Raw genomic sequence first — 15,685 nt, 5'->3', positions numbered from 1 at the left:
GCTGCTATTATCCCCGTTCAGAGGGCGAACTGAAGCTCAGAGAGGTTCACCCACTGGCCCAGGGACACACAGCTTCTTGGCGATGAGACCCAGTGCTCTGTCCTGTCCCAGATGCCTGTCATGCTTGTTGAGAAAATCATGTCATGTAAGGAAAGCGGGCAGCCGGGGCTTAGTATCCCAGAGCGAAAGAGGTTCCGGGCGGGGTAGGGAGGGAGCCCCGAGGAGCCAGACGGGATTTTACAAAAGAACCTTTAATGCAATTAAGACTGGGGCCGCCTGCCCAGCCCCACCACCTCCGTGGAGCTGAAGGGAGCCTCGGGGCCAACACTGGCCAGCCCCTCATTTCTTCTTGGTCTTCACCAGCCCCTTCTGCACGAGGCTGCGGTACAGCTCCTGGATGTAGGTGTAGACGCACTTGGAGTCGGGCACCGCCAGCCGCACCATATCATCCACCTCCAGCAGCTGGGCGCAGTCGGCCAGTTTCCTGAGGGGCAGAGGGGGAGGGGTGAGGAGGGGAGGGGGAAGAGGTGGGGAGCAGAGAGCCGACAGGGAAAGAGGTTGGGGGTAGGGGACGGGGTGGGGCAGCCCCCCAAGGATGAAGCCCGCAGGACTGCGTGCGGCAGCGCTGGGAGTCTGTCTGGCGCAACCATCCCACTGTACAGATGAGACAACTGAGGTCCAGCAGAGTCAAGACTTAGACTCAGCGCGGCTTGATTCCAAAGCCCGTGTTTTCACTGCCCCACATGTCTTCACGTGGGAGCGAGACCCTCTGGTCTGGGGTTCCGTGTTAACCCACCCTTCTATGTGCGCCTGTGTCCATCCTCTGGAAGGACAGGCCCCGCAGGAAGAGTTAAAAGCACCCTAATCCCAGCTGGAGTGTGGGCTTGCAGCCTTAACTTCTCCAGCTTCATCCAGTCTCTGTGTATGTACTGAGGGGCGCCACGTGCTAGGTATTCTTCTGGGGAGTTTAACACTCAACAAAATAAGACTCCCCTATTCTCATTAACATTCTCGTGGCAGAAAACAGGCAGTTGTCAAATAGAAATTGATGGTACATCAGGCGATGAGAGATACTATAAAGAAAAATAAGGCAGGGAAGGACAGGACATGTTTCTGTGTTCAAGGGGATTTCCTTTTGTAATATTATGTTGGTGATGGCATTTATTTATTTATTGTCAGTGCCTCGCAGCTTGTGGGATTTTAGTTCCCCCACCAGGAATTGAACCTGGGCCCTCGGCAGTGAGAGCGCAGAGTCCTAACCACTGGACACCCAGGGAATTCCCCGAAGGGATTTTTAATAGGAAAAGCTCTCTTAAAGAGTACTTTTAAGCTCAGGAAAGTTCTCCTAAAGAGAGTAAATCAGGTACATATTTGCAGGAAGAGGGTTCCAGGCAGAGAAAATAGGTGCAAACGTCCTGAGGCAGGAGTGTTTGAGCAACTGCATGGAACTTAGCAGCAAGTCCTGTTTCTCTAACTTCCCAGCTGCTCCTTGGGACCGTGGGCTACTCCTGGCTTCACTGAGGCCAGCCATCTGATCAAAGCATTGCCAGGGCCTTGCCACCACGTGCCAGGAGCCTTATCAAGTGTTTCCCTCTCCCGGCCTTTTTTTTGGCCGCACCGGCAGCTTACAGGATCTCAGCTCCCCGACCAGGGACTGACCCAGCCCAGCCCAGGGCAGTCAAAGCCTGGGATCCGAACCCCTAGGCCACCAGGGGACTCCTAAATGCCTTCTCTTAAATGGTCTTGAATGGTTTCCTCCACTCCTCTGTGTTCAACCGGCAGAAGGGAAGCCGGCGACTCAGAGCATCTTGGTGGTTTGCCCTAAGTGAGTGGCACAGCTAGGACTCCACCATGGGCCTGCTGAACACGCCTGGCACCCCAGCCCTGAAGCCGGGTCCCGAAAGGCACAGGTGCCCAACCACCAGGGGTGTTGGCGGCAGGGGCCACCAGGGTCCCGGGGGGCATCCTCTCAGGGCTGAGTCAGCTGGACCGAGAGCCAAGCCAGACTGCGGGCAGGTGAGGAGCGTGGACCGAAGGGCTTCAAGGAACAGGAGGAGCTCCCCACAACGAACGCCATGCTGTTGGCTCCTGGGTGTGGGTCGGGGTGCGGTTTCCACCTGGGAGAGGCGAACGCTTCATTCCCACTGGGCCTGGGGAGCCAGGGCGGGACTGTTCCACGGGAATCAGAGGAGCCTTCTAGAAGGGAGCCAGCTGTGGCCGGGCCCCTTACTTTGCACACCCAGCCCCGGGAGAGGTTCCGTCAGCTGCCGAGGGTCAGAGAGCTAGGGCGGGGGACTTCCCGGGTGGTCCAGCGGTCAGGGCTTGGAGCTTCCAGGGCGAGGGCGCACGTGTGACCCCCGGTCTCCTGTGGTCAGAGAACTAAGATCCCGCATGCCTCACGCACGGCCACACACGAGAGTGAGGGCGGGGGAGGCACCTCCACCCCCGAGCTCCCTGCTCATCTCTCCCTCTTCGAGGCTGCCTGCCGCCTCCCCTTTGCCCAGTAGCCTAGCTTGATTTCTCCTTCTGCCTTCCTGTGTCTCTGAGGGCTCGGAGCCAAGGCCTGGCAGCTCAGGAGGCCAGGGATGCCTGGTCAAGGCTGAGCCACACGCCCTTCTGATGGTGACCGAGAGCTCACAGCCCCGGCCAGGAGTTTCCCTTTCCAGGGCCGGGTCGGCCACACCCTCCTGCACCAGCCTCCCATAACTCCCTGCTGCAGCCACACATGCATGGTTGTGACCATCAGATCAGACGATCCAAGGGGAACACTTAGCAGGACTCCTGGCGTCTGATCACGCTTGGTTCACGTGGCTTGGCATGGCCCTTAAAGGTGCTTCCGAGCTCAGAGCAGGACACGGGGCTCCTGACGCCTTCACCCCCACCCCCACCCCAGGGCACTGCCCCAGCCCTTGGCAGGATAATGTGAAACCGGAAGGAACCTTCCAGAGCACCAACTCCACAGGCATGCACGTGTGCTGAGCCGTGTCCGACTCTGCGACCCCACGGACTGTAGCCCGCCAGGCTCCTCTGTCCATGGGATTCTCCAGGCAAGAATACTGCAGTGGGTTGCCATTTCGGTAAAGAATCTGCCGGCAGTGCAGGAGACCTGGGTTCCATCCCTGGGTCAGGAAGATCCCCTGGAGAAGGAAATGGCAACCCACTCCAGTATTCTTGCCTGGAGGATCCCATGGACAGAGGAGCTTGGCGGGCTGCGGTCCTTGGGTCTCAAGAGTCAGACATGACTTAGAGACTAAACCACCACCTCCAGGAGATCTTCCCAACCCAGGGATTGAACCCGGGTCTCTTGGTGTCTCCTGCATTGGCAGGCGGGTTTTTAAATCACTGAGCCACCTGGGAAGCCCTTCTGGAGCACCAAGTCGGGGAGTTTTCAGATGGCATCCTTGGTGCCCCAGGGCCCGGGAGACATGCTTCAGGACCATCTTAGGAAGGGGGGTTGGGCACTGACCTGGGTGCTCCAGGAACCCCTCCCAGCCTAAAAAGGCCGCCCTTATATCTGTTTGCTGTGTTGGGCATTCACTTACTATTTTGTTTGAGGAAACTGCCAGTGGGGTGGGGGACCCATCTGAAAAGCACCGGTCAGTATCAGCTATCTGGTTTTGCCGGTGGGGACATGCAGACCCAGAAAGGGGAGGGTGACTGCTCCAGGCTTCCCCACGGGTTGGTGGCCGGGCCTGAACTCACTCAGAGGGCTCGGCCTCCTGGATCAAGACGCTGCCAACATCCCTAGTGACCTGTTCCCTCCTCCGGGGCTTCAGAAGTGAACTCAGCCTCCCCTTCCCGGGCCTCAGAGCTGTGCTCGCAGACGACACCCTCTGCACAGACCAGGTGGCCCAGAAGCGTCCCCCAGGCAGGAAAGGAAGGGTGGGCCAGGATGAGCCCCCGGGGAGGCTCAAGGCCATTGAGGGACCAGCCGGCCTCTCCTGGGGCGGTGGGTAGAGGTGGAGGCCTTTGGCCGAGTCCACCTTTGGTGCTTTGGGGGGAGTGTGCCTCCGCTCCCCACCGCCTGGCAGCCTTGTCTTGGCCTCTCAGGGTCTTCCCTGAGCCCCGCTGCTCCTCACGTCCCTCCTGCCTGTCTAGTACACCACTTCCCCATCCCTCCACCGCCCTGGCACCCAGCTGTGTGAACCTCAGCAATAAATCTCCCTCCGGGTTCCACAGCAGATAACAAGTATCATCACAAGGGCTTCCCTGGTAGTCCAGTGGTTGGGAATCCGCCTGCCACTGCAGGGACCATGGGGTCAGTCCCTGGTCTGGGGAGATTCCACGTGCCTCCGGGCAACTAAGTGTGTGGGCCAGCCACAACTGCTGAAGCCCAAGAGCCTGGAGCCTGGACAAGAGAGGCCCGCATACCACACGAAGAAGAGGAGCCCCTGCTCATTGCAACTAGAGAAAGTCTGTGCAGCCGACAATAAATTAATCAATTTAAAAAATATGTATCAATTGTGATATCATTCATTTTGATATAGGAACAGCAGCTAAGATTTTTGTCTTTTGAAATGTTTGCCTCGGTTAGGCTCTGTGATGAGGACTTTAATTATTCTCATCACAGCCCTGCTGAATGTCATGCCCACTTTAAAGGTCAGAATATAGAGGCTCAGAGAGGCGAAGGAGACTACCCAAGATCACACAGCTAACAAAAGTCAGGGTCAGAATCTGGCCCCTGATCTCTGCAAACTCCGTCTTCCCCTCCTCTCTCTCTCATCCGCCTGCATGTTCTCTGCCTGTCCTCTCACATTTTATTCCGCATGTATGTGTGTTTGCCATCTATCTCTCTTTAGAATGTGAGTCACGGGAGTTCCCTGGTGGGCCAGTGATTTAGACTCTGTGCTTGCAACACCAAGAGTGAAGGTCTGATCCCTGGTTGAGGAACTAAGATCCCACATGCCAAGGGGCACGGCCAAAAAATAGAGTAGGAGTCACGGGCAGCGAGGATTTGGTCGGTTTCACCCACTGCTTTATCCTCAGCCAGTTCCCCGCATCTGTCGCATTCAAAGAGATGTGGCCACGGGCTCGGCCTGACTGTCCCTCCCGGGCCCTCTACGGCTCGGCCCCCGGTCCCCGCCGCTCCGCGCCCCCCGCCCGGCTTACTCTGCGGTGGAGAAGGCCAGCGCGAAGTTGTGGCGGCGCTGCGCGGGGTCCAGCGCCGCGTAGTCGAAGGCGTCGGGGAAGAACTTGTGGATGAGCGCGCAGAAGGCCATGCCGCTGCCCCAGCTCGAGGAGAAGTTCTGGATGTCCACGTGCTGCAGGGAGGCCGGGAGCCGCGTCAGGGGCCTGAGCCCCGCCCCGCCCCGCCGGACCCCCCGCCCCGGCACTGCCGCCCCGGCACTGCCCTCCGCGCCCGCCCCGCGCCGCCCGCGCACCTCGTAGCTCCTGGTCATGGCTCGGCACCACTCCAGCAGCATGTTCCGAACGCCGCCCACCGCCGCGCCCGCCGCCTTGGTGTTCCGGAACAGGGCTGTGGGGCCCGCGGCCGCCCTGTGCGCCGGGGCGGGGTGGGGGGTCCATCAGACGGCCGTCCTCCCGTGGGGGGGTCCCATCAGACGGCACTATCTGATGTCCCTCTGGGGTTCGGGCTGCTCCCCCGCCCCATCCTCACACCAGTTCAGCCCCGCCAGCCCCTCGCCCGAATCCTACCCCCCGAACTTGTCCACGATGGCCTTGCGGTTCTGAGCTCGGGGTCCCCGGGGCCGGGTAGGAGCGGACACCCTGCGCTCTGGTGCCTTCTCTTTCTTCCTCTCCGCTGACGGAGGGGGCTCCGTGGGGCTCTGGGGCACATCGCTGGGCGAAGAGTCACTGCTTGGAAACGTTCAGAGAAGCGTGAGAGGGGCTGGGACCCGCCCCTGCAGGGAGGAGGCTGGCTGAGCAGTGGTCCCTGCCGGCCCAGGAGGCAACAGAGCTAGGGTCCCCGCCTCACACACCTGCCTCTGGGCCCAGCACCGGGAGGCGCTGAGAAGGAAGAGTGAAGTTCCGTCTGACTTCGGGGAGAACGGAGGTTGGTGGGATGCGTGGGTTAGAACTAGGGCACATCTGAGGTCTGACCTGAGTTCGCATCCTGCCTAGGCCTTTTATTTGCCATGTGATCTTGGGAGTGTCAAACCAGTCAGTCCTAAAGGAAATCAACCCTGAATATTCACTGGGATGCTGAAGCTGAAACTCCAATACTTTGGCCACCAAGGTGAAGAACTGACTCATTGGAAAAGACCCTGATGCTGGGAAAGATTGAAGGCAGGAGAAGGGGACGACAGAGGATGAGATGGTTGGAGGGCATCACCGACTCAAAGACATGAGTTTGAGAAAACTCCGGGACATAGTGAAGGACAGGGAAGCCTGGCGTGCTGCAGTTCATGGGGTCACAGAGTCAGGTGCAACTTAGTGACTGAACAACAACTTGGGACTGTCATGTCACTTCTCTGAGCCTCAGCTTCCTCATCTGTATAATGGGAATAGGTCCCTGACAAGGTGGGTCTAAGGCCTCTGTAAGAAGGGGAATGTGAACGCTCACCAGGTACCTTTCCCTAAGAAGGTCACACGGAGGTGCCTTTCAGCTCAAAATAAAGAAAGGCTTTTCTAACGACAAAATTTGTGCCCTGGCAAGAGGAAGGCTCTCGTGTCATCCTGCACCTTTCAGGCACCCGGCGTCAGGCTGAGTGCTTTATACACAGACGTCATCTAAGCCTTACAAGAAGCCTGTGAGGCAGGTACCCTGACTGTGCCCACTTCCCAGGGGAGGAGAGGGGAAGTGATGTAGCTGTGGTCACACAGCCAGGGAGTCCCTGTGGCTCAGCGGTAAAAAGCAAAATCCGTCTGCCAAGGCAGGAGACTCGAGTGCCGTCCCTGGGCCGGGAAGATCCCCTGGAGGAGGAGATGGCAAACCCTCTACAGCATTTTTGCCTGGGAAATCCCATGAACAGAGGAGCCTTGTGGACTAGAGTCCATGGGGTCCCACGACCAACCTAGCAACCAACGCAACTGGCAGCGTCGCTGTCCAAACTCAGGCTTTCTGCTCACGCGCTACCGGTGACGCTGAGACTGCGCAGACAGACAAGCCTGGGGGCTCCCATGAGGAGTCCTGGGGGTGCTGGAGAGGAGGCTTCTTCGGCAGCGGGTGGGAGGCCAATCAGGGATGCTCCACCGCCCTTTGCTCCCCACTCCAGCTCTGCTCATTTCCCGGGCTCTGCCCTGAGCTAGGGGGCAGCAGTATTCCTGGCACATCTCGAGACCAGACACTGGAGGCCCTGTCTCAGGGGACAGCAGGCTTTGAAGGGAGCAGGTCGTGGCGGGGGGGGGCGCGTGGAGCTAGGGCTCCAGGGTTTGACATTACCTGGCTGAAGGAGCGGGCTCTTCGGAAGCGGCAGTGTCTGGGCTCAGCCCCTCTGAGGGAGAGGAACAGGAGGAAGGGAAGCGGGGCAACCACAGCACGCCCCCTGCATGCCCCCGGCGGGCCCTGCAGCAGGTGGGCTCCCGGGGGCCCCCACGCACGCCCCCAGGTGGGCCCTGCAGCAGGTGGGCTCCCGGGGGCCCCCACGCACGCCCCCAGGTGGGCCCTGCAGCAGGTGGGCTCCCGGGGGCCCACACGCACGCCCCCAGGTGGGCCCTGCAGCAGGTGGGCTCCTGGCCCCCCGCCCCCCACGCCCCCCGGGGCAGCCCCTGCAGCAGGTGGGCTCCCGGGGGCCCCCACGCACGCCCCCAGGTGGGCCCTGCAGCAAGGTGGGCCCGCCGGGGGCCCCTCACCTGGGCTGGCGCTGCCACCCTCCTCCGTGGGGCTCTCGGGCCAGTCCTCCGGGGAGCTGGGAGGCCCCCCTGCCCCGTCCTCGGCCTCTGCCACAGCACCCTGGTCCTGCTCATCATCAGGACCGCCCGGCTCCTGGAAGGAACGCGTGCTGGGTGGGCTCGTACCTGCCCAAGGCTCTGCGAGGGCTTCAGAAAGATCTGGAAGGCAGCCCACACCCCCGCCCCCAACCCAGGCTCTTGGACTTTCCCGGAGAAATAAAGCAGTACAGGGGCTTGCTTGTGGGGGGGACTCTGGACCGCCGTGGGGCCCCCTCCCTCCTCTTCGCTTCCTCACTCACCACCCCCTCCTTCACCTCCTCCTCCTGTGGCTCAGGCGTCACCTCATCCGCCACGGCAGCCTTCTTCTGAGAGTCCAGCTGGGCCGCTGGAGCGCCGGCTTTCTCCTGGGCTCCAGCCTGGGGCTCCTCCGTCTTGCTGCCCTCCTCCTGAGAGGCCACGGCGGCCTCCCCCTGCCCTTCGGCCTCCCTGCCTCCAGCCTCGGCCTCCTGCGCCCCGGAAGCCTGCTTCAGCTCAGCCTTGGCCTCTTGGCTCGCGTCGACTCTCTCCCTAGACCCAGGCTTGGCCTCTTTCTCATCAGCCCTCGGCTTCTCAGAGGCCGACGCGGTCTCCTCTTCTCCCTTCACCCCCGCAGGCTCAGAGTCGGTCTGGTCTTTCCTGTCGGTCTTCTGAGAGGCCGCGGTGGTCTCTCCCTGCCCCCTGTCTTCCTGTTGAAGCTCAGCCTCCCCTTGGGATTCCGCCTTGACCTCACCCAGCCCATCTGACGCGGCCTGGCATTCTGCGGGAACACCGTCCTCGGCCGGGGCCCCCTCCGGCGTTCCCGCTGCGTCTGGAGGCCCTGCTTTGGCGGCACTGTCAGCGGGGCCTGCGGCCTCCTCGTCTGCAGAGCCGCCACCTCCCACGGTCTCTGGGGCCTCCGCGTCTGGGGAGACAGTGGCCCCGTCCTCAGAGGACTTCCCCGCCTTCTGCTCCATCTCTGGAAAGAGAAGACAGACATGCCGGGTCATGCCCCCTTTCTCCAGGTGAAGGCCCTGGAGTCTGGACGCCTTCAGTTCAGTCCGGGGGCCCCCATTGCTTGGGCATGAGACAAAAGCACCCACTTAACGCCTGGTTAAATGAAGGGGAGAGCACCACGTCCCCCACATGGGCTGTTGGGCCACAGCTATGTTGACTTAGATCCACCGAGCGGTCCTCTGCAGTTGTGACTTGGGTTTCAGAGAACACTGCGTCAGGACTTGCTTGGTGGTCCAGCGGTTAAGAATCTGCCTGCCAATGCAGGGGACGCGGGTTTTGTGCCTGGTACGAGAAGATGCCATGTGCTGAGGGGCAGTTAAGCCCCTGGACCACGACTACTGAGCCCACACTCTGGAGCCCAAGAGCCATCACAAGAGAAGCCCCGGGTATCGCAGGGAAGAGTCCCCCCACTCACCGCCACTAGAGAAAGCCTGGGCACAGCTAAAGACAAATAAATGAACAAAAACACTTGAAAAAAAAAAGAACACCGAGTCACGTAATGCTTTTTCAATGATTCGGCCTCTTTATGAATACGTCAGCGAGATGGTTACAGTTTGACACTCGCATCCTGGGACAGTTGCTCCTCTTCCCTTTTGACGGAGATAGCTGTCCGCAGGGCTCACAGGCTCAGAGCCCAAAGCAGACAGGCGTCTTTAGATAGAATCAAATAAGACTGCTTTGATTCCAGTTGGATTTATTTTTACAGTTACGTTCTATTTCTGGCCGGTGACGTGGAGTTTCCATTTCCAATAGTGATGTAAAGTTTCTTTTATAAATGCATTTACTGAAGTTAAAATCAGCTAATTTGAAGGAAGACGTTCAGGAAAGCAGAATACAAGATAGATAAACCGTGGAGATGGTGTAAGGATGCCTGAGATTTGGGCAGCCCTGGGCCTGCATGGCATCTGGGTCTCTGCCAGCCCGTGTGTGGGTCTCCAAAGAGCTGGCCCTGGGCATGGCAGAGTTCCCTTCGGTGAAGAACAGATACGTGCTCTCCCTAATTAACCTCTGCAGGGAAGTCTGATCCTCCAGCTGCCGGGGGTGGGAGAAAAGGGAGCTCGTGACACTTTAATGTGAGGTTTCCTCTTCAAGTACTGTAAGTACAGTCAGCCTTCCATATCCTTGGGTTTGGTGGATTCAACCAACCTCGGATGGAAAATATTTGAAAAAAAAAAAATCCAGAAAATTCCAAAAGGCAAAACTTGAATCTGCAGCCGCTCCTACTATTTACGTAGCATTTACATTGTTATTAACAATTGTTTACATAACATTTTCATTGTACTGGGTATTACAAGCGATCTAACGCTGACTTACAGTATGAGGAAGGCCTGGGTAGGTTAACAGCAAATGCTACACCATTTCATATAAGAGACAAGAGCATCTGCAGATTTTAGTACCCCCCAGGGAGGCTGGGACCGATTCCCCACAGACACTGAAGTATGGCTGTGCTGTCCGATCTACGAAAATAGCTGGGTGGGGGGACAGAGCCAGCTCCTTCTGCCCTTCTTGGGGGGTCTGTTTACAGAGAAAATAATCCCCAAATAATGTTCAGGGCATGACTCAGGCAGTAAAAGAAGCACACACTGCTGTCACTGGCTAAAAATACCTCCTGCCCTCTGCAGGGCCGTCATTCTGGGTACAGTACCCCTGGCACCTGGGCAGTTGGGACGGAGGCAGGAAGACGTGCATACGAGGGCCAGGGCCATGTTCCTGCCAGCCATTCGGGTCCTGGGGTCCCTGGATTCAGTCTCCCACCATTGCCCAGGAAGCGGGCTGGGATTTTCAAAGATGCTCACACTGCTCTTCAATTCTACCGCTCCCGCTACAGCCCATGGTTCACAGCTCTGACAATGAATGAAAGCTGGAGGGAAAAAAATGAACCTGGGAGATGGAACACTAGCCCTGTGTCAGCCCCGAACCTGGGACTGGGGCGAGTCTCCTCGCCTCTCTGAAGAGTTTTCACTTCCAGCCCAGACAGCACTGGTCGAGGTCAAGTTGGCAAACTGTGTTCCGTGGAAAACTGTGCGTGTTAGTAGCTCAGTCATGTCTGACTCTGCGACCCCATGGACTGTAATCCACCAGGCTCCTCCATCCATGGGGATTCTCCAGGCAAGGATACTGGAGTGGGTTGCCATGCCCTCCTACAGGGGATCTTCCCAACCCAGGTCTCCTGCATTGCGGGCAGATTCTTCACCAGCTGAGCCACCAGGGAAGCCTGTGGAAACCTAGGGCCTCCTAAGACATTAATAGGGTTTCCCAGGTGTTGCCAGTGGTAAAGAACCCGCCTGCCAACGCGGGAGGCGAAAGAGACTCGGGTTCGATCCCTGGGCCTGGAAGATTCCCTGGAGGAGGAACTGGCACCCCACTCCAGTATTCTTGCCTGGAAAATGCCATGGGCAGAGGAGCCTGGTGGGCTACAGTCCATGGGGCCACAAAGAGTCGGACACGACCGAGTGAGTGAACAAGACATTAATGAGGGTTGCATTGGGGACACGAGGGTGTTCACTGGCTAAGATTGTTCCAGAAACAGCCTACTCTTAACCATTTTAGAGTCTTACAGCTTCATTAGCACTTAAGTAGAGTCCAGATACCCCATGGTAAAGAAATCTTCACTTTGTTTGCTGCTGCTGCTGCTGCTGCTAAGTCGCTTCAGTCGTGTCCGACTCTGTGCGACCCCATAGACGGCAGCCCACCAGGCTCCGCCGTCCCTGGGATTCTCCAGGCAAGAACACTGGAGTGGGTTGCCATTTCCTTCTCCAGTGCATGAAAGGGAAAAGTGAAAGTGAAGTCGCTCAGTCGTATCCGACTCTTAGTGACCCCATGGACTGTAGCCTACCAGGCTCCTCCATCCGTGGGATTTTCCAGGCAAGAGTACTGGAGTGGGATGCCATTGCCTTAGCTTCCTTTAACTCATTTTTCTCCAAATATATTTGGCCTTGGATTTTCTTTTTCTTGCTTTCTTTTCATTTTGCTTTATCTACCCTGAGGTAGTCTGTACCCCGAGTCTCGTTCTGCTCCCGCATTGGCAGGCGGGTTCTTTCCAACTGGCACCACCTGGGAAGCCCTATTAATGTCTTAGGAGGCCCTGGTTTCCACAGGCTTCCCTGGTACGGATGTGAGAGTTGAACCACAAAGAAAGCTGAGCACCGAAGCATTGATGCATTTGAACTGTGGTGCTGGAGAAGACTCTTGAGAGTCCCTTGGACTGCAAGGAGATCCAACCAGTCCATCCTAAAGGAGATCAGTCCTGGGTGTTCATTGGAAGGACTGATGCTTAAGCTGAAACTTCAATACTGTGGCCACCTGATGTGAAGAGCTGACTCATTTGAAAAGACCCTGATGCTGGGAAAGATTGAAGTCAGGAGGAGAAGGGGACGACAGAAGATGAGATTGTTGGATGGCATCACCGACTCAATGGACATGATTTTGAGTAAACTCCGGGAGATGGTGATGGACAGGGAGGCCTGGCGTACTGCTGTCCATGGGGTTGCAGAGCGTCAGACAGGACTGAGTGACTGAACAGCAACCCTGAGGCACATCTGCTGCCCTCTTGAGCAATGCCACCTTTAGCAGAAGAAACTTTAGCGAATGCTGGTCTGGATGATCCACACACCACATCCCTGCCTGTGCTCTTGTTTGGAAAGTGGTATGGCACACTGGTGAAAATCACTGATTCTTCAGCTTCCTACGAGGGGATTCCTAGCTCCCACTGCGACCTTGAGCAAGCTTCTTACCCTGCCTGGGTTTTCATTTCTGGAGATAAAAATAGGTCTCACCTCATAGGGATGGTGGAGGGTTAAGAAAGCCAATGCATAGAACGTATTTGGGGGTGTTCCTGGCACGGAAGGAGGACTCATCATACATCAGCTTGTACGGTGTAGGTTGGCTTCTGCCCTGCCCTGGGCCAGATTAAGGTCCTGACTCAGCCAGGAGGGCATTTAGTTGGTAAGACAAAGCAAAGAGAACTGAACACCGGTAAGATGATGAGCCCTTTTTATGCCTCAAAGTGTGGCAGTGATAGTCTAAGACATAGCTGAGCCCTGCAGCTGTCTTACCCTTCATCCACACGCCTCACACACAGCATGGTGGAGGGGAAGGGCAGGTGTACACACACACACACACACACACACTCAGCCATCCTGTATGTTCCTCACCTCAGGTCTCCACACACACACACACACACACACTCAGCCACACACACACACTCAGCCATCCTGTATGTTCCTCACCTCAGGTCTCCACCCTCCAGGCCTGTCAGAAATAGCCAAGAAGTGAAGAAACTCAGAATATTAAGACACTAGGATAACACCACCCACCTCAGCATTGACTCCCCTATAGCTCAGATGGTAAAGAATCTTCTGCAGTGCAGGAGACCTGGGTTTGATTCCTGGGTCAGGAAGATCCCCTGGAGAAGGAAACGGCAACTCACTCCAGTACTCTTGCCTGGAGAATACTATGGACAGCGGAACCTGGCGGGCTACAATCCATGGGGTCACAAAGCATCGGACACAACTAAGTGACTAACACACACACACACACACACACACACACACCCCAGCACTAACAATTCTACAGCTTGCACTGCGCGCATCCTCCTATACCTTCCTGGTTCCTCACTCTAACCCCTCGGAATAGGTGTTATTGGCTCCGTTTTACAGATGTAGGAATTTGAGGCTCGGGGAGTGGAAGTCCCTTGACTACTGTGGTGCTTGCTGCTGCTGCTGCTGCTAAGTCGCTTCAGTCGTGTCCGACTCTGTGCGACCCCATGGATGGCAGCCCACCAGGCTCCCCCGTCCCTGGGATCCTCCAGGCAAGAACACTGGAGTGGGTTGCCAAGTCCTTCTCCAATGCAAAGAAGTGAAAAGGGAAAGTGAAGTCGCTCAGTCGTATCCGACTCTTAGCGACCCCATGGACTGCAGCCTACCAGGCTCCTCCGTCCATGGGAGTTTCCAGGCAAGAATACTGGAGTGGGTTGCCACTGTCTTCTCCAACAGTGGTGCTTAGGACAATTAAATGGTCAAACCCAGGTCTCTTGACGACCAGTCCAGAGCTGCTGCTGGAGACGCTGACCAGCTCCTCAGCCAGGGTTCCATGGAAGACGCCTGGCCGGGGTGAGGGGGACCCCAGGAGGGTAGTCGGACGTGGCTGAGGAGGTCGGCTCTCGCTTCCAAGAGCACGGTAGCCTTCATCCCCCTTCCCTGCCCGGGAAGCCTTCATTCCGCCCCAGGTTTGTGTCCACTGTGGCAGCTCCCGTCTCTTCCTGTTTGTCTTGGCAGACGGGAAGGCAGAGTAGCCAGGAGCCCGAGTTCTAAGCCCCATACGGTGGAGACAGTGCTGGGAGGTTCTGCTAACACCTCCACAACCTCTGCCGCTCGGTCTGTCTTCCTGTGGTCCTCCAGCCAGCGACATCCCTTGGAGATGCCCCCTCAGCTGCTTAGAGACACCGCCTCCCACCCCAACTGGACTCGGAAGTCTCCAAGACCCTCTCTACCCATCAGGTCCTGGTGGGTGGCCCCCGGCGGGCGACTCTGCTAAGCACCCCAGGGCTGAGTCTCCGACCTCCGGCTCAGAAGAGTTGACATAGTGATGGCGAGATTCAGAAAGGATTTCTCCAACCGGGGGGTGCTGCTCAGAGGCTCCTGCCCTTGGAGGTGGGCAGAGGGGTTGGCAGATGTAGGGGCCACTTGGAAAGGGGCGCAGGGCTTCGCCTACCTGCGGGGCCTCTGTCTGGGGTCCTGGAGCCGTCTCCTTCCTCGAGCTGAGCGGTGTCTCTCCCGGGCTATCTTTAAGCTCCTGGGCTTCTAGCCCCCACTTTCCCCCCCACCTTCCACCCCCCCCTCCCCACTGCAAGGGCCTGGGGCCACAGACCAGCATTGTTTACTATCCTGTTGGTACAACACTCCCCTCTGGATGGGGAGGCTCGGGTTTCCGTGGAGCTCTGACAGGTGGCACCTTTCAATCACTGCCGGGCCCTCCCGCCTGCCCAGGCCCGCATCCGTCCTGTGCCCGTTTCCTTCCCCTCGTCCTTGCCTGGCCTGGGGGAGGCCCCCAAGGCATCTGCAGGCCCCTGTGGAGCAGGGTCACCAGCTGCCCGGCCTCCCCTGCCCATCCAGAGCCCAGGTCCTGCACCTCCCTGCCCTCCACGCTCCTTTAAACAGTCCCTTTACCCTTCCTCGGACTAAAGCAGCTGCAGGAGGTTGGGCGAGGGAGGGGGTGAGTGGACAGCTGCCGTGAGGACCTGTCTCGGGGGGCCCCCGATGGATGGGGTCAGGGAGGGGCAGAGCAAAGGGAGATGGCCCAACCTGATGGCTTAAGAGTCCAGATGATAGAATCCGAGCTGTATTCTGAGCCGAAGTGACTGGGACACAGTAGGCGCGGAGCAAATTTCTGTGCTGAATTGAGATTTTTGCTCCGAAAAACAGAACATCTTTATCTTCCCTAGGTGTCCTGTGATCTAAGAAGGGTACTGCTTTCGGAGTATGTGTGAGGGGGGCTGTGACTTACAAAGCTGGGGACTCCCCCAACCACTACCCCTTCACCATCCCCACTTCAGCCACCCTGGCCTCCTTCCAATTCCTTCAATAAATTGATTCCTTTCTGTGCTCAGGACTACCACCATTCCGCTTCTGCTCTTTGCAAGACTGCCTTCTGCTCTCAAATGTCATTTCCTCCTAGAGGCCTCCCATGACATTGAGTTCCTCTCCATCAACTCCGCATATTTTATTTTCTTCTTATATACTACTTATTGAAATCCAAAATTACCTTATCCATTTCTTTGTCACCGGAGTTTCTCTCTAGACTCTGAGCTCCACTCTGAGGCAGGGGTTTTACCTTTCATGTTCACGGCTATATGCCCGGGGCC

General features: G+C 57.6%; 1 protein-coding gene across 12 annotated transcripts; it reads right to left on the bottom strand.

The window, feature by feature from the left end:
• Positions 1–232: 232 nt before the first annotated feature.
• On the bottom strand, positions 233–14,583 carry SMTNL1 (smoothelin like 1). Of its 12 annotated transcripts, none has more exons than XM_081538974.1 (9): positions 14,536–14,583; positions 13,140–13,228; positions 8,091–8,785; positions 7,753–7,885; positions 7,343–7,394; positions 5,656–5,817; positions 5,382–5,496; positions 5,110–5,261; positions 233–484 (listed from the first exon to the last, which is right to left on the bottom strand). In XM_081538974.1, exons 3-9 carry the CDS (start codon positions 8,781–8,783, stop codon positions 340–342), a joined length of 1,452 nt encoding a protein of 483 aa, XP_081395100.1. In that variant the 5' UTR covers positions 8,784–8,785; positions 13,140–13,228; positions 14,536–14,583; the 3' UTR covers positions 233–339. The 12 variants fall into 12 exon arrangements, with proteins under 12 accessions (XP_081395100.1, XP_081395102.1, XP_081395105.1 ...); XM_081538976.1 differs by having other exon boundaries at positions 5,656–5,814; XM_081538979.1 differs by having other exon boundaries at positions 8,106–8,785.
• Between the last annotated feature and the right edge of the window lie 1,102 nt (positions 14,584–15,685).

This window comes from Giraffa tippelskirchi, chromosome 11, assembly GCF_054371585.1.
Source record: "Giraffa tippelskirchi isolate mGirTip1 chromosome 11, T2T-mGirTip1v1.2.pri, whole genome shotgun sequence".
In the NCBI taxonomy this organism is placed as follows: domain Eukaryota; kingdom Metazoa; phylum Chordata; class Mammalia; order Artiodactyla; family Giraffidae; genus Giraffa; species Giraffa tippelskirchi.
The sequence above is the reverse complement of the archived record's forward strand: the minus strand, read 5'-3'. Positions and strand labels throughout refer to the sequence as shown.

Coding starts and splice junctions, on each gene's coding strand:
- SMTNL1 (XM_081538974.1), bottom strand. CDS start 8,783: ATGGAGCAGAAGGCGGGGAAGTCCTCTGAGGACGGGGCCACTGTCTCC. Junction 5,497..5,655: donor ATCGTGGACAAGTTCGGGGG/GTAGGATTCGGG, acceptor CCCGGCGCACAG/GGCGGCCGCGGGCCCCACAG. Junction 485..5,109: donor CTGGCCTTCTCCACCGCAGA/GTAAGCCGGGCG, acceptor TCTGCCCCTCAG/GAAACTGGCCGACTGCGCCC.